Source organism: Homalodisca vitripennis, chromosome 4 (genome assembly GCF_021130785.1).
Source record: "Homalodisca vitripennis isolate AUS2020 chromosome 4, UT_GWSS_2.1, whole genome shotgun sequence".
Classification (NCBI taxonomy): Eukaryota; Metazoa; Arthropoda; class Insecta; order Hemiptera; family Cicadellidae; genus Homalodisca; species Homalodisca vitripennis.
The window spans coordinates 169,316,837-169,343,046 of NC_060210.1; the positions used below are offsets into that span (position 1 = coordinate 169,316,837).

Sequence of the window (26,210 nt, forward strand, 5' to 3'; positions counted from 1 at the left end):
ATGCTGCCAGTACACCTAGAATACTGTGCTACTATAGAAGCCACTTCTAGGGTTACAAATGTAAATACTTCACTTTTGAGTTATTTCTATACTGATTTATAAACATAAATAGCCACTGTTGAGCCACTGAAGAACAACATAATTATGTCAATGGTCAGTTACAAAAAAATTCTTTTGATTAATGTATTATCCGTAGTGGTTTTGTACAAGCTGCTGGCAACAAATGTACATTTACAGACACTAAGGCGATAACAGAGACCATTACATGACATCAGTTAGAATGGTTTAAAAGATGTGAGTTTAGATCAAAATAAAACAGTACCTGACAGAGAAGTGGAATTGCTGCTGTCACTATCAGTTTTGTCCCCTGAACCCCTTCGGTGTCTCAGCCCTGAGATTTCCAGTAACTGCACACCATGTAAACTCTGTTAGTTGGCTATGTAATGTTTGTATAGATCGTACATTATAGAGCATTAACATTTTTTATATTCTGTCTGAAAAATTTGTAGGAAAAATAGAAGACTGGTTAAAGTTTTCTAAAACAAAATCCATAAAAGATGAGCAATATTTCTTTACCATTGTCTTTACAGTACAATCTTCATTTAATACACTAAATACTATGTAATTAAACTATTAATTAAACAAAATTATTAATGTTGTAAATATTGTTATACATTTTTGAAAACAAAAATTTGTTTAGCTTCTTTTTAACATACTTTACCTAAATATGATAAAGTACTTTATATAAATAAAGATTTCCATGATTATATCTGAAACAAGCTCAAAAACAATATAAAGAAAATATTACGAGTAACGATTTTTATGATTTTGCTCGACATTTATTTTAACTTCTTGATTCCTAGGAAATTCAGATATTTTTATTCACTATACACAAAATTACTCTACTAATAAACAAAAACTTACTGTTTAGTTATAAAATATTTATCCTAAAGTTATGGTTCTTTACTCTTGCACACTGTGAATTGGCAAATGGTTTTTGAGCATGGGAAATATTGACATCTTCCACGCTTCCATCACTGTCACTGATAAAAATTGCACTTGTAATCACTGCCTAATTACAAAGCAACAACAGATTCTGCACTTTTTCTTTTAATTATTTTGACCAATCTCTCAACTAAACAAAAACAAAAAACAATCTAACCTTGCATGTAATAGGTGACAATTGAAAACATTGAGAAAGCATTCAAACAAACAGGTGATCAATTCAGTGCTACCAGTAACAAAACGAAATGAAATGTATTTTAATCTTAGTAAAAGAATCAGTGAAAACCATACCAACAATACCTAGTGGATATTTTCAGAACTGGAACAGCCTACAACAATAACAAATGGCTAAAGATAAACTATGTAATCATCTCGTACCTCAGCATTCATCCACTCGGTACGTGATCAGCTTGTATGTCTTCCTCAATGGGTTAATAATAAATAATAAAATTTTAAAAACTTTTAAAACATTTACATAACTCAATGTGTTTACAAGTTTATTTATTCTTCTATTTTTTTGTTACCATCGTGGTTAACCATTAAGACCAATGTAAAACTAATAGCATCCAATTAATTTATGAGATAATGATGGATATTGAACATTTACTATCACAAAGTGGTCAGCCAAAAATAGGCTAAAACTAATAATACAGAAGAGAGCAAAGTGACTGTCATTCTCGATGGTGAAAGTTTTGTAAGATTGCGACTGGGTAAGAACTAATGACGTCATACAAAGCTTTTGAGCTTAATTTTCCTATCATGTTACTCATTCCATTGTACGTAGTTGTAATTATTATGCTGAATCGCGGTAGGAAGTAGGCTCTTTTGTTAACTAGACGCTGTGCGTGGACATTGTTTGTTGGTTCGAGACAAGTAAATCGGCTGATCGAGATGTCTACGGTGATACGGTCCCGAACCGGTTGTCTTGAGAGAGGCGGGGAGCAGTGTTGGAGTGTCGACGACAGGGTGCAGACGTCCAGTTGAGAAGCAGTAGTTCTTCCTCTAATCCTCTAGTTTGGGATATAGAGTAATTCTTTTTATCGGGTGTAATTTAAATCAAGTTATTAATTTTCTTTAGTGCGTATTAGTTTTCCTATCAGCCTCCATAGTCTTCAAAGTAGTAAGTCCCGTACCAGCGTTTAGTTAACATATTTTATTTTTATACTGTTGTGATTAAATTTCTAAAGTTTCACCCATATTACAGAGTCTGTGAATTAATTCAATTTCTGAAGTATTGTCAATTAGACTTTGATCGTAAAGTTAATATCAAGTTTTGTGTTATTTTGATTTTGAATATTTTGAGAAGAGAACTTTTTATTTTATTTTGTTAATTTAAAACCCTTTGGATGCCAAAGTACCGGTATATTACGGCCGTCGGCTACTCAACTGAAAATCGCCAACGGCCGTAATATAGGTACGTCACGTTTTTCACCTGTAATTTTCTTATAGTTCATCTTATTACCGCGAAAATTTTGACTAATCGATAGTCGATTAGTTGCTTTGCAAACCACAAAGTAGTTAATTCGTTTATGGACTGTTTGTTTGGTCGTATTTGAGCTTCGCAGCTGTTGAATTGTTTGGTCGAGATTGAGGTTACGTTCGTGTTGCTATGCGTTGTTTTACGTTTGTAATTCTCTCATTACTTTTGTTGTTAGGGCATTTTTTACTATGCCCCCCTTTTATTAGATTCATTGGTACTTTGGGATTATACAGACTACACCCAGACATGAATCGTTATTTGACATTTAGCTTCAACTGATTAATAGATTAGCGTAGAACAATATTTTCGTCGATATAAAACAGGAATTGTCTTATCGCAAACCCCTCCCCATCCTCAGACAGTTGACATTTAGCTTCTACTGATTACTAGATTAGAGTAGAACAATATTTTCGTCAGTATAAAAACAGGAATTGTCTTTCACATAAACCCTCCCCATCCTCAGACAGAGGTCAAAAGTCGAGCGGTGTAGTAGATAACGTGATTGCAGAGTCTCGCCGCCCGTTCGCTTTGTTGTACTTTCGTATTTTACCCCTACATTTCTCCAAACACAAAAAATTCAACAAAAACAAACATTACCAAACAAAAACTAAACTCTTTATTGAAAAAAAAACACACAAAACTTGTCATTATTCTTGATCAAACTCCGCCACCCAAAATGCGAGTGCCTCCGGCCGAAGGTGCTTCCGAAGCTCGCGCTGATGTCAACGAAAGAAAAAACATCCTTCGAGATAATATCTATCAGTAAATATAATTCTAGAGGGGCTGATCAGAAATATAAATTGAATTGTAATGGAAAGGCAATTATGTACCGTGCAAAAAAACTTAAATAATCATGTGATGCCGCGCGGCCTGCCGTAATCGGGATTCTCGAGAAAGATAAGATAACAGCGACCACATACCCGATCACAATACCTGGAAATGCTTGTTGATTGATGGAATGTTAGTTCTGTTACTCAAATACATCGTTTTATAATGTTCTAAGTTCATTGAAAAAAGTTTTAAGCGAATCTGACCTCATTAACAATTGATAATCTTTGTAAGTTTGTAATTTTGTAATTAAAAAGTTGTTTTTTTCGTTCTACAATGTTTGTTTATAATATATCTATAAATTTATATTTTTGTGTTCTTCATAGTGGTGTGGTTGGTATAATCCCAAAGTACCGATTTGTATAGTGTCCAAATATTGATTTGTGAATATAGTGTAACATTACATACAACGTCCATGCAAATTACAAAAACTGTGCCCGTGTCAACATTTAGTGAAAAAAAATCATAATGGGACTTCTATATAAGGTAGGCTTTTGAAATTTTGTAATTAGGTTAAGGGTTAGATATAATTTACTAGGATATAACAGGAAATCAGCATACATTTTCTTTTAAAACCACTTATTTGTGCTAAAAAAAATGTTTTTTGGAAATTTTAACTTTTTTTTCTTAATTTTTAACTTTTTAAAAAGTTTAAAATAACATTTATGCAACTAAAATTTATCAACAGAACAAGGGCATTCCATAAGCAAAATAATGGTAAAAAAATCATCAATATCTGTTAAAAAATAAAAAAGTTATGATACATTTAGTGAAAGCTTGCAAAACTGCTGTAAATGCCCTTGGCGTTTCTGGGTAGTACTTTTGGAAAATGGGCTGGCATCCAAAGGGTTTTAAACCATTTTGGAGAAGTATACAATTTTAGTTTCATTTTCATTTTAATTCATTTTTCTGAAACAGACTCTTAATTAGATTTAACCGATTGTGAGAAGTTTTTGAAGAAAATCAAATCTAAAGTTTGTAAACTTTGTTAAATTTTTGGGTGTGAACTTTAATTCAGAATAAATCAAGTATTTCCAAAAAGTTGTTTTGATTTATAAAGTATTAGCTCCAAAGTAATATAATATATGTACTATAATAACGGTACACCATTCAGCATGGTGTTGGAATTTGGAGGAGTCTGTCATCACTAGGAGAGCCTTGAAATATCTTGAGAATGAAATAATGAGTAACACCATAGTGTATTTTGTCTGAAGGCCAGACAACATCAAGAACACAAAATAATGAGTAATACTAGAGTGTACCTTGTCATCACTAGGAGGGCCAGGCAAGATCTTGAGCCTCCGTTCAAGTCTGAGAGGCACTCGGTCCCCAGCTTGCTTGGTGCACTTGCTGATCTGAGTGAGTGAGGTCACTTTCTTGCCATCAATAGCCACCAGGATATCCCCAGGACGGACCTCTGCTACCACGTACGGAGCCACTGATTCCACTACAAAACATACCTAAACAAACCAAATTTGTTCTTGACATGATGATAATTCACAGCATACGAGATATTCACTTTTATTAATATTAAAATGAGTAAGTTACCTGATATTTGTCTGCCACAAACTCCTGTTTGAAGTGTACACCAAGGGAGTTACCTTGCTTGAGTACACTGACATCCACCGTTAGATAGCTGCCAGTCTCAGAGTGCACCATCTCCACCCATGCCATACTGTCTAGACATTCACACAGTTCAATCAGACTAATGTCAAATTAACACTGATTCCTCTTAGATGTTGTTAAAATACTTTTAATAGTTATACGATTTTTGAGTTGCTGTTTCCTGTGTACTGTCATGGCTCCCATGACTACAGCCTGCTGCTCTGTCCTCTCACAAATTAAGAGTATATTATATATCATACATCATATTATGAATGTATCATATTATATATCATACCTGCTTCAAATGTGCTCTCTTTCCCTCCCCTTCAACCTCTTTTTGCTTATACAAAATTCCTTGAAGACTTATAACCTTCTATGGAGTGTTATAAAGAAGTTACTTCTATGAAGTGTGTGGGTAATGACAGTAATGAGGTGATATGGGTGTCAGTTGTAGGCTGGCAAGGGAGCTAGACTTGTTAGAAAAGAGTGACTGGGAGAAAAGCAAGTGCACCCCTACTGATGTATATATGTGCTCAGGCCAGTAGAAAGTTGGCTGAAAAATCCAAAGCTCCATGATAACACAAAATCTCCAAAGTAAAGTTTCCTCATCGTATAGAACCATTACTTGTGGTGTTCCTCAAGGATTTATTCTTGGTCCTGTATTATTTCTCATTTACGTAAATGATCTTCCAAAAATTTCAACAGACCTCAAAGTTACGATGTTTGCTGATGATTGTTCTTTTCTTGTGTCCAATAAATCCCAACATTTGACTATATCAAATTCAAACATCCAGTTGCAAAGTTTAAATCAGTGGTACATTTAAAATAAACTAAGGTTAAACATCAGCAAAACTAATATCATCCAGTTTCATCTGGAGAACGCAAACCAGTTTAGTTCAGGGTCTTATCAAACTAGGAAGTGAGGCAGCCAAGCAAGAAACTTCAGTTAGATTTCTGGGTTTATATATCAATAATAGGCTCACATGGAGCGGCCACATGAAACATGTCTGCAAAAGGCTTTGAACCATGGGATTTGCTCTCAACCGTCTTGCCAAGATGTTCAACGGACAGTATATTTTTCTCATGTTAAATCGATTTTAAGGTATGGGTTGATGTTCTGGGGTCCATCCAGCGTGGCAAATTTCAATAGAGTGTTTGTCCTCCAGAAATGGTGTCTGCAAATCATCTCAGGATGTAGGAGGTTCGAGACTTGTAAACCTCTTTTTGGTGAATTAAAAATCCTTACTCTGGCGGGTCTGGTGGGGTACGAGCTATGCTCTTTTGTTAAGGGTAATCCAAAGCTTTTTGTAAGCAATGGATACTACCATCAGTATCCGACCAGATCAAGAGAACTGATATCTGTGGCTGCACATAGTACCAACGCATTTGAGAGGGGTCCACTTAGGTGCAAAAGCACACAATAACCATTGGATATTAAAAAAAAGCACAATTTACGTTTATTTGAACAAAAATTAAAGACAAACTTTCTTGATAAATGTTATTACTGTGTAAAAGATTTGTTATGTAAGGTTTAGTTCTTAGTATTTGACGTGTAATGTAAATATGTATTTTGCATTTACAAATAAAGATCTTAAATCATGAATCTCTAAATAAATCAATATTTTGCAATTTACAAAACACTAAGTTCTAAGTGAAACATAATCCGCCACAGTGACTAACAACTTTATTCCCACAAAAGTAAATTGACATTTTTTCTAATACTACTATTAAAATATAAAATAAAAACTATTTGTTCTTGTACAAAACTTATTTTCTTAACCCATATTTCATATGACTACTTTATAATGACTACTTACAAAATCTACAACCCATCACGGAGTGATAAAAAATTTATATTTCTAATGTCTTCAAAAATGGTATTTTAAAGAGTAGTGCCTATTACATTAAAAAAACCACAACCTATTCATTACCTTAACTATTTTTATAGTTTAAACCCTTATCTTTTCTTTTTCACATGGCCAGAAAAATGCATTTCCTAAGTTGTTTACAGCTATCAAATGCTTCATTTATGACTCTTTTAGTTTCATAGTTTTAGTCTATGGTTACAATGGACTTAATATCTTAAAACACTATCAAATATTTTTATTTAGCAATTTTACTGCTAACACTGTTTGTTTTTGTTCTTAAGTCATCTAAAAATTACAGTTCACTATATTCAGAATATCCAGCCCTTCTTGGAGAAGGGACGGGGAAAATTCCATCTGTCCCAGGAGATTTAAATGGCTAAAAGGATCTTATTGCCAGTTTAATCCTTTCAGATGTAATGTCTCTTTTTGATGGTTGTCTGGATTTAGCAACCTCCCGACTAGATCTCCCCCCTGTTAGAGAATTAAAATCGTCATTTTGAGTTAAGAGTCTGCCCGGAAAGTGTGGAGTCTCTTTATTGTCCACTGTAAGGCTAACATTAGCCTTTACTAAGGACCCTAAAGGGTTAGAGTGATCAATTTGGAGAGTTTCATGAAGCCTGGTAGCCTCAGGTAGGCTGTTAATGTTTTTGCAAAAATGTTTCCAGGTTATTCTTTTATTTTTTCTAATTTCTTTCTTGTGTTCATTTAGGGCACATTGGTATGGGATCCAGTCATCTGTATTCTTGCCCATTTGAGAAGTTTACGGGTTTTGTTTTGTGAGTGTATCTAACCTGTAGTCCACCAAGGCACATCTTTCTTTAGCCTGTTTTGTCTTAGAGGGCAGTTTTCCTCATAGGCATTCATGATGGCTTGCTATACTAGTTGACCTGACCTTTCTAGTTCAAATTCATTATTCTGATAGGTAACATAATTTGGTACCCTAATGAAGTAAGTTCCAACCCTAAGGCGTGACCCCAAAAGTTCCGCTTGTTTCTTTGATAAGTTTAAATCACAAACCAGATCGTTAAGATTCCTTTGAGTTAAAAAATGAGGCATAGTTCACTCAAAACTAGGAAGTTGTACATCTTCAATTTCTTCTTGTTCTGTGTCAGAAAATGTACTTTTCTTGATTTCTCCTATAAGTGGAGGAGAAGAAATCGGTAGTTCTTGATAGTCGAGTATCTTGGGACAAGTTAGGATATTTTAAAATATGTTTAGACTTACTTGTTGTTCCTGTTACGTTTGTTACAAAAGTAAGATCCGAAGTATGATCTGATGATTCTCTTCACACAATTGAAACCACTAATAGCGTACAGTATATGTACAGCATATATGTTATGCTGAATTTTTATCCTGATTGCTCACTTGACAACCAAAATAAAGTTCATAACATTTTTGTACTAAAGGAGTACCGTAAAATTTCTTCTTTTTTTTAAAGTCAACTCACCTTACTCATAGCAAAAGGTATCAGGATGATTTAGGAATATATGTGATATTGTAAATCAATCAGTCATTGTGAACAGTACATACGTCAAAATCAAAGTTTGTATATATGGATTAGGGGTTACATATTTTTTGTCAGTTCGAAGAATTCAGTAAGATGGAGTAGAAGGGATGAAGCCAGAACTTTAGTCAAAGTCCAAACTATGGTAGGTCTGTCTTCTTTAGCTCATCTGGAAGGGCATTCCACAGTTTCGCTACTGCATACATTGGTTTTTTCTCTGTAGAGGTAAGGTGATGTCTAGGAAGGCAGTAGTTTTAGCCAGGTCGAGTGTTATATTTATGGTGTTGAGTGCCAATGGTCAGTAGCTCAAGGAATTTGAAATGCATGTGAGTTACAGTTCCAGGATGTATAGATTAACTGTGGTGAGAATATTCAACTCTTAAAAAGATTACCTTCAGAACTATCTTGTATATGAGTTTGCAATGATTTGGATGGGTCTCTTTTGGTGGGTGACTATCTGCCGCAGATTGCCCTTTGCAGAGCCTCCCTACACTGCATTTCCAAACCAGAGGGGGTTCATAAAGAGCATGGTAGGGAGTTTTGGCTGTTACTGTGTCACTGATATGTTTCATCCTGTGGATAACATACAATCCTCCACTGAGCTTCCCAGCAGAGAATCCATATGCTTGGTCTGTTAAAGAAATCGTTATTTTTTACCCCGACATATTTGGAAGAGGTACTCTTCTCCAAAACAGGGAGTCCTCCAGTGGTGTTTATTGTGCTTTCGTAGTGCTTTAATAACAAGTTCACTACCATGGCAATATTGCACTAACATGCTTATGGCGGTATATGCATGTATTTCAAGTTCTTCTTGTTGTTTTTACCTAGTAGGAGCACTGCATCATCAGCATATATCAGCATACTATTGAGATTTTACATCTATTAGGGGAAGTTAATAGTGTATAGGATAAACAGGACTGCCCCAAGTACAGAGCATTGAGGCACTCCTTGTGTGATAGTTTGTATCCCTAAAACTGTTTATGTGTTAGACTTTTGGTAGTGTATTTAACATCTATCATATGGCTCTGTTCGGTGAGGTAGCTTCCAAACCACTTAAGAGATGGCCATAGTTTTTCAAGAGAAGTTAATTTTAACAGTAGATGGTTATGGCTAATGCAATCAAATGCTTTACTGAAGTCAAGTATAATGGCAGTGGAAGTGTTCTCCTTTTGTAATTGATCGGTCAAAAATTCTAATAAACTTATCAATGCAGTTGTTGATCTGCTAGGCATGAAACCATGCTGTTGAGTTGTCGGTAGTTAGCTAATTAGTTGTTACATGTTGGAAAAGTCTGGTTAGTACTAGTTTTTCTACTTTAGAGAAAGTTGGTACTAATGATATTGGGCGGTAGTTGGCTGGTTGAGTAATAAGTCCCTGTTTGTATTTAGGATATATTTTAGCTATTTTTAACGCAGATAGAAAAATTCCTAGTTAGTATATAATTTTTTTTGGGAGCCAATCAATAAAATTCTTCCTTACAAGTTTTCAGAAGTTTTGTGGAGATATGGTCATAGCCAGTCGAGGGTTTTGCTTCTAGGGATTGAATGAATTTAGATATTTCTTTTAGGTTATTATAAGATTCCTCTATGTCACTTGCAATATAAACTACTGCCCAATTTTGCTGGCTGAGAAGTTGTTTTAAGTTTAACAGATTTTTATTACAAAACTTTGCTTGATCAGTTGAGGGAAGAGGAGGCATCTTACTTTTCCAGTTTATTGTGCAGAGCTGACCACTTTGGTCCAATATTCCTGCATTCATTACTTCTATGTTAATGTCTTCTTGGTGGATATTGGTGCAAACACAGTCAATTTAGGTTACTGTCAGAGGTGATTATCACAATAAGTGTATTATAAGCCTTTACTTTATCTAATATTGGACTGACCCTTCACCTTTTTGTTAGAAGCTGAAATGAGTCATACTTTAGGTTGCCCTGTGAGTGTCATAACCAGTGACAGACTATTATCTTGCTGCACTAACTTATGGCATCACTAAAACCTAATACAACCCTAGTTGTGTTACTATAGCTGATACTCTTGACTAACAACGATTTTAGAGACACATTTTTCTGCCATATCTGGGTTCTACTTATATCCATTTAAAAATGTACCAGAACTAAATTAGTACAAATTTAATACATTACCAACAGCCAGACTGCAGTAGACTGGACCTGTGGTTTCTGACACTCGAGATACTTGAAGCACTGCCACATCCAGCCCTCCGGAGAGCATTACGACTGGGCTGTCGTCTACACCACCTTCCTCACTCTTGTTGAAAAAAGGTTTGTAGCGAAGTTTATAGTTTGGAAGCGTGTGTTTTCTTTTGAGAGCTTTTCTGATCTATTGACACAAAGCAACACATTCATTTTACACGCTTATACCCAGCAAATTTTAGGATACTATAAAAACAGTGTATTCATATGCTTACATCTGGCTTTTTCATTTTACAGCTGTTAATTAACGTGTAAAACTGTATATATATCTCAAATCTAAGTTCAAATATTAGATACTTCTCTGTAATTGGACTCGAACCTGACTAGCTATAATGGAGTTGATTTGTGTCAGCGCTCGGCCCTGGAACTGGGATTCGACAGTCAGCTGCAGCTGGGGGTCTGAGTAGAAGCTGAACGACCAGTGAGTATACGGGTGTCTGGTGAACTTGAGGCAGCCTTGCCCCTTCAACTCATTCACTGACACAGTTCAGTATAAGTTAAACAGGTAGACTATGTTCGTAAAATAATGTTGTGGTAACAGAAAAGAGGCTGTTAATCTGTCTTGAAGAACTCAGAATTACATTTGCAACTGTGTGATGAAATAATATTTGATATGCTGAATATAGTTCAATATCAGGATCTTGAAATTACTACAATTACTAATTGAACATTAATTACATTTTTAAATAAATTTGATTTTTAAATAAGTTTGTTCAACATAATATGTTATGAAGAAACTACATTACAATTCAAAAAACAACACTAGCATTCTTCCTGTTATGTTTTGGCTCGTGGTTCGATCCAAAACATCCTGGGACTCCAAAGTTCTACTAGAATTTTGCTCATACAGTTAGATATACGGAATTTTGGCTCGCCAAATTAAAGCGTTGCTTGTTGCTACGCCTCTCCGCTTGGTAAAGCATCTGTTAGCATGGAAATTTCGGTACTTATAGTATGCACCATAAGGTAACGTAGGTCTTGCTAGCCAAGCTTATCTGCTGTTGACTTTTGTTTACAGATTTTTGATTTACAGATTTTCTATCAACCGTTAAAATCTCATACTCAGCCAAAAATGCTTAACAAGAAAAAATTTAACAAAACGCCCAATTTAGATGGAGGATTCAGACTTCATTCCATTGTTTCTATAGGAGGAAAATATACTACTAATTTAAAATCTTTGGGGGAACCAGGCAAATTTTATTAAGAAATTTAAACAAAACGCCCAATTTAGATGGAGGATTCAGACTTCATTCCATTGTTTCTATAGGAGGAAAATATACTACTAATTTAAAATCTTTGGGGGAACCAGGCAAATTTTGAGAAAAATTTAGGTAATTAATCAGATTTAATAGTTAAGTAACACTAGATCAAAACTCCTCCGTTACGATGTGTAGCACTGCCGAAAATAAACCCCTTCCCCTGAGGCTTTACATAATTTAGGAACAGCCCCTTATGAGTAAATAGGTTTGTATATAGTAAATAGTGTATACTGGGTTTGTTTACAAATTTATTTAATCAACTGTTTTCTTGTTGCTATCACGGTTATCCATTAGACCAATGTAAAAATATTCGCTAATGCTCAGCCAAATCCCATGGAATGGCATGCATCAATATCAAACTCAATGTTCCTCATATATAAATGGAGCTTCAAGCAATATTTCAAGTGTATAGGTTAGTTTGTTTTTGAGATATATTGTGAACAGACAGACTTACAGCCAGAACTTAAATCTTTTCAAATCACAAGTGATATGCTTCGCTAAAGCTCAACCAATGACTATTTTTAAAACTGTATTTTATTTTAATATTATCTTAAAAATAATAAACTAAAGAAATTTTAATGCGAATATACCTTTGACAGAGACTCGAGCAGTCTTGTTGAGTCGCATGTTTGCATCTATTGTTAGCTGGAAACCACCACTGTATTCCAACAGTAGACAGAGCTCTAAATCATCAATCAAACCACTTGTGGGATTCACATTCAAGTGTTTAATCTCTATGCAGTCAATGTTTGGAAACTGTGTGCCCAAATTAAGTTCTCTAAGCTGAAAAATAAAAATTATATTTACTGAAATTGTTCAGCCTATAGGCTATAGATGCAGACAATTTTAACACTTAACACTGTTTATGAGAATTTTAATCCATTCAGGAAGTATTTATAGAGGCCTCTGCAGTACCGGTAACAGTAACTTCAATTTACAGTTTAATTTAATGCGGTATGTTAAGTAAATTTTTATGTTTATCAAAATTCATATAAACTTTTGTGTGGAATTAAGAAATTATATAATTAAATATGCTATTTTGAGTTCTGTATTTTTGGGTAATAGATGCAAAATTTTAGTTAAAAAAATATACCATTTACCTGTATTCATCATCGCCATACCACGGTTGTTTTCTTCACTAATGCAGCCAATTAACCCATTGCGGATCGTATTGTTTTGGCCCGCGGGCACCAGCAGGCATGAATTAATTTACGGTCAGCGGCCGCATGATCGGCAATGGTGCGCCACATCGTATCGCTCGCTATTGTATACTAGAAAATTTAGCTATGAAGGTATTCGTTCAGATGGAATATGGACCTGCTGGGGTATCCGTGATGTAGGAACGATAACACGCGAGCAAGGTTCCGGGGTGGCAGGGATGATGTCTGAATCATAGTCTAAATAAAGCAGCTCGGGCGAAGCGATTGCATCATCCGGGCCATTGTCTAGACTAAACCCACCAACATGTAAGTCTGTGTCATTTAGTTCTGTGTCACTAACCTCAAAAGTATTATAATAACAACTGAGGAAAACACCCAATCAGAAGCGCTAAAAAGCAGAGAGTAAACTCATATGAATGATTTTTCAACTTCGACATACAACTGCGATCTGTAGGATATTTATAAAACTTTTGGAAACTCTAAACGTAGATCATTGTTAAACACTCTTAATTGACAAGTGAAGAGGATCGCCCGATCTATCAGACATTAATAGAACTATTTGGAGGGAAACTGAAAAGCAGACCGCTTTTGTGACCTGAGCTCGTCATTGTGCTGTTAGGCCCGGCCGCTGCGTGACGAGCCCAGCTCGTCAGTGATCCGCCATGGGTTAATCAGTTCAAAATCTGTATATAATTTCTAATGTGCCACAGTGTGTCAATCAGTTAATTACCATGTGTAGCTTTATAGTAGATTCCATCAACAATAATGATACCGGAAGTAGTCTGAATGTTTCAACATAATATTATTCACAATGGTGAATAATTCTGTTTAGTTATTTGCCAGAAGCTTTTCTGCATTACCTGTGATTGAAAGTACCCAAGCAAATCACAATGCAATAAGTTTTGTTTGCAGAGCTCTCTAGAAAGTTGTAATACTACGTTCTACTTACACAAAGGGGACCTAGCCTGAGTAATGAAAAACTCTTTTTTCACTAGTGATATACAATCCTTATCTATACTTTCACCATAGCCTAGGAATATGGCTGTGACTCACTAACTGACCTGTCAACAGTTCAGTAGTTCAGTTCAGAGGAAAATAAAAATCTGTAAATGAATGTGGATCATATTTTCTAAATAGTATTTAATATCCTCAAAGTATTTTTGGCATGGAAAGAGCCATTCTAAAAAGTGTATGCCAAAATATTGATACAGTATAATAACCTTAACTAGGAATACAATTTTATTCAAGAGAAAAATTTTACTATAACACCTGAATGTCAATAAGGCAATACAGGTGAAATATAAAATACTATTATGTGAAATAGCCATGAATATTGTTTTAATTACAAAGTATAAACAATATTATCAGTCAATATAATGCATATATACATCACTACTCATTGCAAACGATAAACACCGATTGTGGGTATGTTGGGCTGATAATTCTGAGCCCAATGATTTATAACATTCATTAAAATACATTCTTAAACAGTTAAATCCGTAATCATGTATAAATAAAATATTTAGTTCTTTGCTGCAATGTGTAACTGAGTGTCATAAAATGAGATGATACTCAACTGCAATAGCCTCAAACAGTTTCCCAGTAGTTGTGCGAGTCAGCAGTTCCTCTAACTCAAGACTAAGTCGGGCCCTGAACCAACGTCTCACTCTGTTACTGTTACGACACTCTTGGAATAAAAACTGAAGGACAGAATTTAGAGCTTTTGCTGGTTCCGGTTTAAAACACCCATCAAGCAGACTCTGGAAAATAAAACACATTTCAAATTCTCAGATCTGTTTAATCTACAAGAAATTATACTTGTTTGTGAACATTTCATCCTTGACAGATTACTTTGACCATATTGGATTAAATTAAATTTGGAATCATATTCTTGAGTATAACAAATGGTTGTTCTTACTCCATATTTAATCAATCAAACAATCTTATTATAAGTGTTTATTATTTACGAGTATCTTCAAGAAGTATTAAAATAAATTTTATAAAAAGTAAATTTGTTTAAAATCTAGGACATGTAAAAGGTAAATTAAATGTTATTTAATTGTAATACACAACGTATCTGTACAAAACAAAAATATTGGTAAATTTATACTTTTTTACCATGTATGTTTACAGAAATTGAAAAATAATTCTATTTTAGGCCTGAATTCTTTTGGTAAAATTATGTATAAAAATCAGATATTTAAAAATAATACCTGGTATATTTAAGTATAAATGGTAAAATGACATTTTTTAGAAAATTTTGTTTGAGTTTTTACAACACAGTGCTTTAACTTCTACGACTGAGGTAGAGGTCAAGAAATAAGTGCAGTTAGTGATGACTAATAGACTGGATAGGCCCATGTGATGTTGCCATATAATACGCAACGCCCGGGGTGGTGTGCTGCAACCGACCCGGACTGTTGTCACATTGATATATTATACAAACCTCAAACTAACAATAATTCTCATCCATATCTTATCGACGTAAAGGTAAAAGCTCTCCACAAAAAATAAAGGATTAAATGATAGTTTACTATATTATACTTTGATTAATTTCATAGTTTAATAATGTTATTACAAAATCACCAACAGACACAAAAAAAACATAAACCATTTTAAGAATTTTCCCAGGAGGACTTGATAGGTTGTTTTCGCCGTTTTGTTGAACTGCTGAAGTTGTAGACTGGTGGGCCTCATGGTGTGTTTCCGGGGTGCGCAAAAAGCCCTTGAGGCTTAAGTGCATGGCAGTAGGCCGCCCCAAGGGGGAAAAAAAATTGGTGAAACAGTTGGTCGGTGTACTTGCTTATTTACCGCACGATACAACAATCTTTTCATATGAGATTATTTAGAATCTTTTCAACAGATTTTATTTGATTACTAAACATTACATTAAACTAATCTGCCACACTGTGTTGGTTAAATTCTACGCTAAATGTGTTGCTTGATTGTAAGAAATGATTACAATTTATAATATGATCACATTTTAAAATGATCAAATAATCACATTTCCCTCAAAATATTTAAAAGGATTGTAAAACAAAATGCGTTCAAGAGCATGAATGTGATTAATATTCTTACCTTTACATTGTATTCGCTTTCAGGAGGCTATATCGTAACCATATATGCTTACTAGAAATCAGGAAAATGCAAATAAATCCCTAACTGCCACTGACGGGTGGACAGAGGAAGGGGACTCGCGCAGCTCCTGTTTACATGTATTTCACCTGTTGCCATGCTTATCACTTGTCTGACATCACCTATTATATATTGTGTTAAACTTTATTGGCAAAAAAACAGAATAGTGCATTCATGTTGTAGAAAAACTTGTGATTTACTTGTATGATACTCCCAACAGTCTCAGGTTTAATATTTAAATCACCAGGTTGTGGAAATAATTTTACGTAAAACAGCCAGGTACAAGAGGTAATATCAAATGTTTATTTATGAGTGCGTAACCAAACCGTTGCGTTAAAAAATTCCCTTTGTTATACACAGAATTATATCATTGAAAAAAACAACAACATAGTTCTCAGATTTATTTGATAAAGTCCTTACAAAATTTAATGTTTATTGAACATTACATGATTTTACTATGTAAATATGTAATGTCGTTATGTCAAAGATACTTGTATTTCCTAACATAAAATAAGGGCAATTAACATTGATGTTTTCTTTTTAATTTACATTATAGCTAATTTAATACAAAAGGCTTGTTTCTTTTGAGTGTAATGGTTAAATATTTTAAATAGTCTGCGGCTGCTTGTGGTTAGAGTGGAGAACAAGTTTGGCAACATCGTTCAGACTTCATTGGCTATCCCGAGGTCACATGCCAAATAAGCTCCTCCCTCAACTGCAGTTTTTGGTGATCTATACGGTAGAGGTGTTGGATCGCCCCCGGAAGAGTATAGAACACTCACTAGACGAAAAAGGGCTCTTATCCTGAACATTTTGATAATATGAGGTTTCAAAACAGTGTTTTTATGCATTTCTTAGTGGCAGGAGAAAGTTTTCCATTCGTATCAAAATTTCTTATATTTAATTTTTACAATAATGAGCAAGGTAAAAATTCCAAATGTGCATAATCAGCCATGAATTAAGTCTGCCAAATATCAGACCAATATTTAGTGGTTCTTTAGAAAATGTACCTAGGTTAACATTGCTAAGTATAGGGATAATACAAGTGGCCTGCTTTTATTTCTGTTCATATATGTTATTTATTCAGCTCAGTGACAAAGTCCTATCAGTTCAGCAATATACACCTTAGAATCGTGATTAATTTTCTGCCACAGTCAATACATTGTTTTTCTACCAGTTAAATATAATATATCACTGAAAAATTGATTGGAAAGAATAGGGTAGAAATGTCATGTACTCAATTAAGAATCAGAGTTCTAATTATCTAATATAAATACATTTGAGAAATCAACATGAATGGCTTGAAGTGCAATTTTAATATAATTTTCCGCAGTTTAATAAATTAATTGAAAGTTTATGGGTCTACAGAGGGTGAGTTCTAAATGTCTGAATTTATATGCATTTTTCTTCAGATATCGATAGCAAACCTTTACTGGACATTGGTCAGTAAAAAATATTACCTGATGGTATAGTTGACATTTTTGGCCACCACCTTGTTGCCAGGCTGGAATTAGTTATTATTTAAATATAAATATACAGTGGAGGCTAAACTACTCAGCACTGATGGTCTGTCACTCCTTTCTTTGTTGTGAATTTTTGTTCGACCACTTAAAAAAAAAAAACCAACCCATTCATGTACTTTCCCCTCACCCATAACAATTGACCCATAAATGGCAGTAAGTTCCCTATGTTTAGCTGCCACTGAATATGGTTTTAGTTTAAAAAAAAACCTAATTACAGCACACACTTCGAATTTGGAGGGAAACTCAACTGCGGCACACATTTTGCAATCCATAGAAAATAAACAAGTGCTTTTATAACCTTCTAACTTTTGGAATAACACTAATATTTAATGGTTTTATATTTTAATGCAATAAAGGCATGCTCAATATTATCTTTCTAGATAGTCTAATTGTTTGTAGTAGCCTACCTTGGGTATCTCAAATAGTTCTGCTGTAGGTTCATCTGTTTTTGTAACCATAGGTAACTTCATCAAATATCTATTAAAAAAATACCACTGGATGAGTAGTGTAAGAACCATGCCACTGAGCAGGGAAAGCACTATGAGGAAGACAGCTGTGAGTAAACCTATTGTGAACATTGTTATTGCTTAAATTCAGGCCGGTCTTGTTCATTAACCTGAAACAACAAAATCAACCATAAGCAATTAATCGAACATGATATCTTGTTACAAAATAATATACAAAATTTGAGTCTTGAGCAAACTAAAAGTTCTTTTGTCAAATTTGTACATAAACTCAAACTCTAAAATATTTATTGTTTAATTTTTATATGCTATAAGTATCATGACATTATTAGTACAACTTAACACAAATAAATTGTCATATCCCAAACAAATATTTTGTATACAAGGAAGGATCTGAAGGTAAAAAATAATGTAAAAAATTTTTATTTTGTTACTTTTTGGATCATGTACAAATGATGGTGTGATAAAAAAAATACTGTGAATGAATTTTTATAGCAGCAATTGCTGACCCTGTACCTTGTTTGTCGACTGTCAGATCCAATAGATTGAGGTTCTGTTTATCATGTCTGACATGCATCATGAATTTCGAAAAACGCATTAACATTAAGTTTTGTTTTAAGTTAAAAAGAATGCTAAAGAATCTCACAACAAAATGTCAAAATCTGTGTTTAGAGATAATGTAGTAAGTCTGAAGAATGTATACAAGTGATATGACCGATATAAAAGCAGTAATAAGTTGGTTACAGATATTTTTTAATTATACTTTTTTTGTTTTAGGGGTGTGGGATCATAACCACATAACTGGTATATTTGTATTAGATCAAAATTTCAAAATATAAAAAATATTTATTTGTTTCTCTAGTTTCAGAAAATATATAGTTTAATGGACTTTACATTTTAATTTTCATATTGATAAAATTTGCAACAGAGCATTTTTTTATGAAAATTTACATTACGTGGTAACATACTATGTTACAATATTTTTCCTTAACTTACATGAAACATTATTATATCACTTCAAGTGTCAGCAATAACATATCATTTATCAATAACAAGTACAGTACAAATACAAAATTATGTAGCATAACTCATAATATATATATGAATCTGGAAAGCATAAATTTCCTTACATGTCAAACTGTATATCTTTAAAGTTAAAAGCAATGTTCAAATTTTCTTTTTATTCGAAAAAATAAAATTGTATTTATCTACTAAAACTTATTCTGTATTGTGAACACATATCCCTAATATTTATAAAACTTTACTTAGAAAAATGTACAATAAACCTAGTTTCAGTTGGGTCACTGAGATCTTACATTAACTAGGCCTAATCAGATTCATCACCGCTGTCATGGTCAACTGGTTCACTTTCTAACATCTCTTATATTATTGGATCGATCTAAATAGTTCCTATCTATTTCAAATGCATACAATGTTGGTAAAGTTCAACATATAAAATAAATAAAACGTGTTAAAATCAAACTTGACACTGCTACTCTAGGCCTAAATAGATTACAAAACTTGGGTTATTTTGAAACAAAACACTAATTTTTTGATTTAATACATCACTTCCCATGAAAGAGAAGATGATAACATCTCTGTTGAAAAAGATCTGACCAAAGAAGAAACGTTCGATTGCTTTGAGACTGGCATTAAATTGTTGGAAGAGCAAGATTAATGTGATGCTGTGCAGCTGCTGTCTTTAAAAACGCCTACGAGACTTAGCGGCAAAAGAAAACAGGTGTCAAAGCTTAAGTAAACATGTTCAGCTATTTTAGGTTAAGTTTTAACTATTTTATCATATAGTATGTATCTATTTTTGGGTTAATTTTGTACTGTTCCCATTTTATCTTATTTTAAGTAAATTTAGTACTATTTCTACGATATCTAAGTCACTGAGCCAAAATTGTATTTACTGTACGTGCAATCCCTACTTTATGTGTAACCTTCACATAATATTTTATACTTTCTTGTGATATTAAAAGGTGCTATTGTGTGTTTAGTCCAAAAACATGTTTTTTGCTGTCCCACCCATTCTCCTACCCTTAACAAAAAACTATGTTTTTTACAGTGATCTTCGATGATCCGAAAACCCTCCTACACCAATTTGTTCGAATAATGAACAATATACTGTAGTTAATTTATTATGTGGCTTTATTGCAATGATGTATGACCGTCATTGCAGCGATTGTCACCAGTACCTCACTTAAATTATAACTTTTTAAATATAAAAACAACTTAATTACTGTACTTAACATAATTCGTTTCAACATTTTGGTGTTGGTAGTTTAGATAATTATAAATATCAACGATTTTATTGTGGTGGTGGCCACTTATTACACTGCGGGTAAGGTACGATAAGCGGACCCGGTTTTTTATATCGAAATTGGCAAATGATATTACTTAATCATAACCATGGACATAATCAATCGATACTGATTAATTATTTTGAACTATTAACTTATATAATCTATATCAACAACGGTAAACACTATAAAATAATACACGTAGGATAATATTTCAATTTTACATAAGTAATTCTGATTATTGAAAGTGGCAGTCAATTGTAGAAAACTAAATGACGTTGCTTTTTCGTGGCTTCAACATGTTGGACCCGTACCGAAAAACCCATAATGTGAAATCTGTGGGAAAGAAACAACTGTAACTGTGAGAAGAGTAAATATGGCCGTCTTCAGTTTTCCTAATTTCGGTTATAATAATTTGTTTGATCACTGTAAATATTAAATTCATATTTTCATTTAAAACATATGATTGTTATTGAGGACTATAGGTACTTTTATATCGATTAATAGTCTATGATTTGAAATGCGAATATTAGGTATCGATGACTATATTCTTTGATATAAAAAACCGGGTCCGCTTATCTTACCCTACCCTACACTGCAGCCTAATATCAATAAACTAATTTCAAATTGATAATCAACAATTTGCTGGTCTCTTATAGAAGTGCAGCCTTTAACTAAAATAAATTATTATTTATTTTTTAAATTAATATACAAAAATGTATTTAATTTAATATTTGTAGTAGATTTCTGCAAAATGTAATAAAAAGATGGAATAAACCATGAAGATGCAGGAACATTTCAAAGATTGTAGAATATTTTAAGCTCTCTAAAGATGAGAAAAAGGCAGATAAACTTGGTCAATTTAAAATAGGTAAGATAGACCTTAAGAAAGGACTCACCTTAACAAAAACTGTCTTAGAATCTTATCCAATTTTTTAGTTTGGTTTAAATACACTAGGGTAATATAAACATTAGAAATATATATTATGGTTTTCTTCTAAAACAAATATTCTGTGTCAGGAAATGTACTAGGCCTAGTGAGAAACAGTTAGGTTTTATCTTACCAATAAGAATATTACAGCCTATTGAATTTTATTTCTCTTTCAAATAGTGTCTTCCTTTGATATTAGTTGTGAAAATCTGCTTCTGAGGACAACAAAAACTTGACACATAACATAAGTGTACATTTTTTATCATAAATAACTGTAAAATATGGTGCAGTAGGTAGTCAAAAATAATCACAGCAGTGAACCAAAGTTATAAAGTTTACAATTCGATTCAGTGAGTATATTGTGGCTACTATATCGTTTTTGACAGGTAAATTAAAATTGATTTTCGCACAGCAATATTTATTAAACTAAACATACGGTTACCAATGACAGTAAGGATGAACCAGCTGTGTGATTTTTTTATTCATTAAAACAAAGACCACCCCACTATACTGTGAACATTCAAAAGCACGCAAATGGGTAATAATCGAATGTACAATCAATGATGGAATGCAGTCTGTATAATTTGTATTAAAATAGGGGAAGTTAAAAGAATCAGCCTATGAGAAGGTTTTGCTAAAATCTGTACCACTTGAAACGTTGTAGTAGTGTGCTGTATGAAATAGCGATTATAAAATATATTACAAAAAACTATTAAACGTCATGTGTTATATTATATGTTATAGTAAACTCGAAAAATAACAAAAGCACTTTACATTATAAATTTAATTCATAAAATGAGGGGCAGTGTAATAGGCGGGAACCACGACAATTGAATCGACTATCGATTAGAACTATGGAATATAATTGCTCTTGACCTAAATTCGTAATTTGTTAATAATTACAATAACAATTACCACCAATTGTTATTGGTGGCTGTTTCTATTTTACAGAATAACAATATTGCTTAGTACAATCTTAAAAGTCTAAAATGCAATTCGATTCGACATTATTGTTCGAAATTATTTCAAACATAGTGAAATCATGTGTATAGTATTTGAATAATGGCTACTAGATATGGGATATACAGTTATTTACCTTTTTATTACAAAAACAACGTCATGGCCGATACTTTTTTTTTGTATTAGAGAAGTTTCACAGAAATTATTGGGTTTGCTAATAATTTATTGAATCAGTTTTATAATTGTAGTGCGCTTGCACTAGTTCGGACGAGATTACGAATTATATTTCTTTCGAGGAACAATTATTAACTTTAGCTTTACACAAGTTAAGTAGTTTGTATAAAAAATGAAAACTATTATTAAAATGTATTAAACTAGTTATTGAACGGAATATTTTATTTGTTTCTAAATTTATGACAAATGTATCCATTTGGCTCACCCACGAAATTTAGTTAAATTTATGACGTAGGTAGTTCATAAGACTGAAAATTTTGGGTATTGATTTGTACCCGCCCTTTTAAGCCTTTAGACACTTTGTGTTCAATATAATTGAATTATAATGGTGTATTGAGTTGTTTTATTATAACATTAGTACACTCTGTAATAAACCAATGAAAAATTAAATTTTGATAAACTGATATGAAATCTTCTAACTGACTGCATTTTACGAATTATTGGTTAATACATGGTTTGAAGTAGTGTATACATTGGATTGCTCTTACTTGTAATTGGAATGTATTTGTTTTAATTCAAGAGTCTTGAAGGACAGTTACTCTAATGCTATGCTATTAAAATATTAACCTCAAATTCAAGTAAATTGATCTTAATGATCAATTTACTTGATCTTAATGATCGTTGATTCTTAATAAACATTAAGATAAATTTCCTACAATAGGAAGCGCTAATGTAAAAGAACGTTCTTTATCAAAATTGTGCTTTATATAAACACAGGGAGTCATTGAAAAGTTGATCAAACATTGCGTCCTATGACAAAAGTTTCACCAATCCTAACGAGGAAGCTTTTGTTCTGAGGGAAAGTATATATATATATCAAATCTCAATTCTCAGCAGTCGAAATTGTTGAAAACTGATATTTTTGTAGCTGAAGTAGTGCTACTAAGTGACATTTTCCCCTATGAACATGTTACTTTGCTGGGTGTTATTATAGAGTTTGAGTTTATTCCTGAGACTGAAGATTACAAAGTCCAATCGTTGAGAAGATCAATTATTGTTTAGTACAGTATACAACAATGTACATTACTCATTACAACGTAATATTTAGACTATACACTTCTTTAAATTATACTACGTATAATTAATGATAACTGAGAACCAACAAGTGAATGACGAATTAGTTAAGTTTGTTTTCATTTTTAGAAATTAGTCTGTACATGTCCGTTTCTACAGGGTGGCGCATATGTCAGTTCCCCTAAATTGATATATTTTTTCGATAGGCTGGTAACAATGTTAAGTTGGCAGCAACACGGAGTATGATAATAATTGTTGTCTGTTCCAGAAGCTAGTGTAAAGTGAAGCTCTTTGCATAATATGTTATTTTTTGCGTGTGTTTTTAAAATGTTTACAACCCAACAACGAATTTACTCGTATATCCTTCAGTTGTGGTGGAAGCATAATAGAAATACTGCTGTAATAATTGAAGAATTTAGTGGTAAATATCCAGGTGTCACGATATCCTCTTGACAGTATATGCGGAAGTTAAATAAGAAATTTGAAAACACGGGAATTGAAGTGTAGTCAAATTGCAACGAAGAAAGCCTGCAGACAGTTTCTCAAGCTTTTGTAGTCAGTCCCGGTAAATAGATTCGTAAGGCGTCTGCTGAACTAGAAATATCAAGGAAGAAGCGTGCAAAGAAGTTAAAGCAATTAAAATTTAAGTTATAGAGTCCGTCTTTACTCCAAGCGCTTCACGAGGATGATTCCGATAGGCGATTGAAATTCTGTGAGACAATAATTATTATCTCAGAGGCTGATCCAAATTTCTTGCGATCAATTTTGTGGTATAATGAGGCATGTTTCAAACTAAATGGACGCGTTAATCGGCATAACTACGTGTTCTGGTCGAATGTAAATCCTCATAACGTAATCCAAGCAGAAGTCAAATGTGCCTGGTGTTATGGTATAGGGAGGTATTTCGAGTACTGTACTGATTAGTCCTTATTTTCTTCGAGGAAATGTTAAGTTAGAAAGTTACTTACGGTTGCTGTGATAAGTACTGTAGTAGTTCCCTAGCTAAGAAACAATCCTGTTTTCAATATTCATTCGCTCATCTGGCAACAAGATGGTGCCCCAGCACATTTCGGTATCCAAGTTGAAAATTTTTTAAATAACCCATTTATCGAATGGATTGGTCGCCTTGGTACAATTGATTGGCCTGCGCGCTCGCCAGACCTGACCCCATGTAATATTTCACTGTGGGGTATTATAAAGGAGACTGCATGGTTCAAAACAGCAAAATCTTGACGAACTCGGAAACATAATTAGAAATGCATTTGAACTTGATAATATAATGATAAAACTTTATTGCTAAATGTTTGTAATTATTTTCTTAGTCGTTGTATGAAGTGTATACAAAATCAAGGTGGACATTTCAAACAACTGCCATAACATTGTATAGTAATGTGTAAGTAATTTCATATAATGAATTCGTTTTCTTGCCTTGAAGTGTTTTATTCGATTAACCTATAACGCCTTTAAATTTCTCTTCTGGGAAAACTGACATATGCGCCACCATGTATTTTGATAAATATCACTCTACCTGATAATCTGATCTTTTATTTCCTGTTCTCTTCTATTACACCCAGCTTACTCCAATATGTCATTGGCTTCGCAGTAAGGTCCGGGACACACTTGACCGCACCGTGCCCAACACGTGAGTCGGCCGAGTGTCGGTGCGGACTCGTCTCGGCGTGAGGCCACACATGTCCGTATGCAGTGAGAGCGCAACAATCTCACTGTTCAGACAAGCGCATATTTCTTTTGGTTTTCGAAGTGACAGATACTTATAAAATATGAAAAAGATTAAGTATTGCTTGAGATGAAGAATGTTAATTTTATTTTCGTTATTTTTATTAAACGCTGTGGTGAATGAAACATAGTAATGCTGAAGTAAAGCTTGGTACAATCACCTATTAAATAAAATTTGTAAATAACATTATCTTGGTTATATTTTTCAGCCCTATTATTCTTGTTCATTGTGTTTTCATTGCAGTGAATTTCGGTCAAATACACTATAAACAGTATATTTGGTATTTTTGTATTAAACCCAAGAGTTTATAATGTGAGGCCAGAGTTTGTTGTGTTGCAAGCCTTTTTATAATAATTTGCAAAACATAGTAAATATTTGTAAAATAAATACTGGAGAACATGTTTTTTTCTTGCTTGAAAATCTTATTATAAATAAAATATTTTTATTTTTACTTTATTGTAGTGAAAAGAATACCAAATTAAAATGTCATAGAAACATTCTATATATGACCCATACAAAATACCGGAATACATTTATCAAGTAACTTTAATACATCCAAGATAAATAGAATTTTGCGCAAATAAGTACATGCTTGTTATTTCTTAATTAATGAAAACTTTTTATAGATTTTACATAATTCGAATTTAGTTGCTTAAAATCACTTAATGTACAACATAGGCTAGTTTTCAAATTTGTCGTTTTTAATTTTAGCACAGTAAGAAAATATGACTAGATTACTCTAAATGTAAAAAAATGAAATACTTTTATCAATAAATATAATTTTGTACGCGAACGCAGGATGTAGAGTTAGTAGGCTATACTAAATAATTCAATAAAATAGAACGTTTATACTTCTTTTAAATAGTTTTAAAAAGAAGAATGCAACAATAACCATCATAGAATTATATTTCAAAACTCTGTTCAAATTTATACTTTTCCAACTCCTAATTTTCCGTAATCTTCTTCCACACATTCTCATTAAGGTT

The 26,210-nt window shown here is 33.1% G+C and overlaps 1 protein-coding gene across 3 annotated transcripts in view; it reads right to left on the reverse strand.

The window, feature by feature from the left end:
* LOC124360588 (PDZ domain-containing protein 8-like) overlaps positions 1-21,688 on the reverse strand; it is a 69,411-nt gene extending 47,723 nt beyond the window's left edge. Inside the window, exons 1-9 of one of the 3 annotated variants that reach the window (XM_046814321.1) lie at positions 21,412-21,685; positions 17,985-18,193; positions 14,497-14,679; positions 12,350-12,542; positions 10,820-10,977; positions 10,432-10,627; positions 4,862-4,992; positions 4,576-4,773; positions 323-407 (exon numbers count right to left, since the gene is read on the reverse strand). In XM_046814321.1, coding sequence (XP_046670277.1) covers positions 323-407; positions 4,576-4,773; positions 4,862-4,992; positions 10,432-10,627; positions 10,820-10,977; positions 12,350-12,542; positions 14,497-14,679; positions 17,985-18,155 — 1,315 coding nt within the window. In that variant the 5' untranslated portion in view covers positions 18,156-18,193; positions 21,412-21,685. Of the gene's footprint in view, positions 1-322; positions 408-4,575; positions 4,774-4,861; positions 4,993-10,431; positions 10,628-10,819; positions 10,978-12,349; positions 12,543-14,496; positions 14,680-17,984; positions 18,194-21,411 lie in introns of all 3 variants that reach the window. The other 2 variants (XM_046814322.1, XM_046814323.1) reach the window with 2 other exon arrangements.
* Between the last annotated feature and the right edge of the window lie 4,522 nt (positions 21,689-26,210).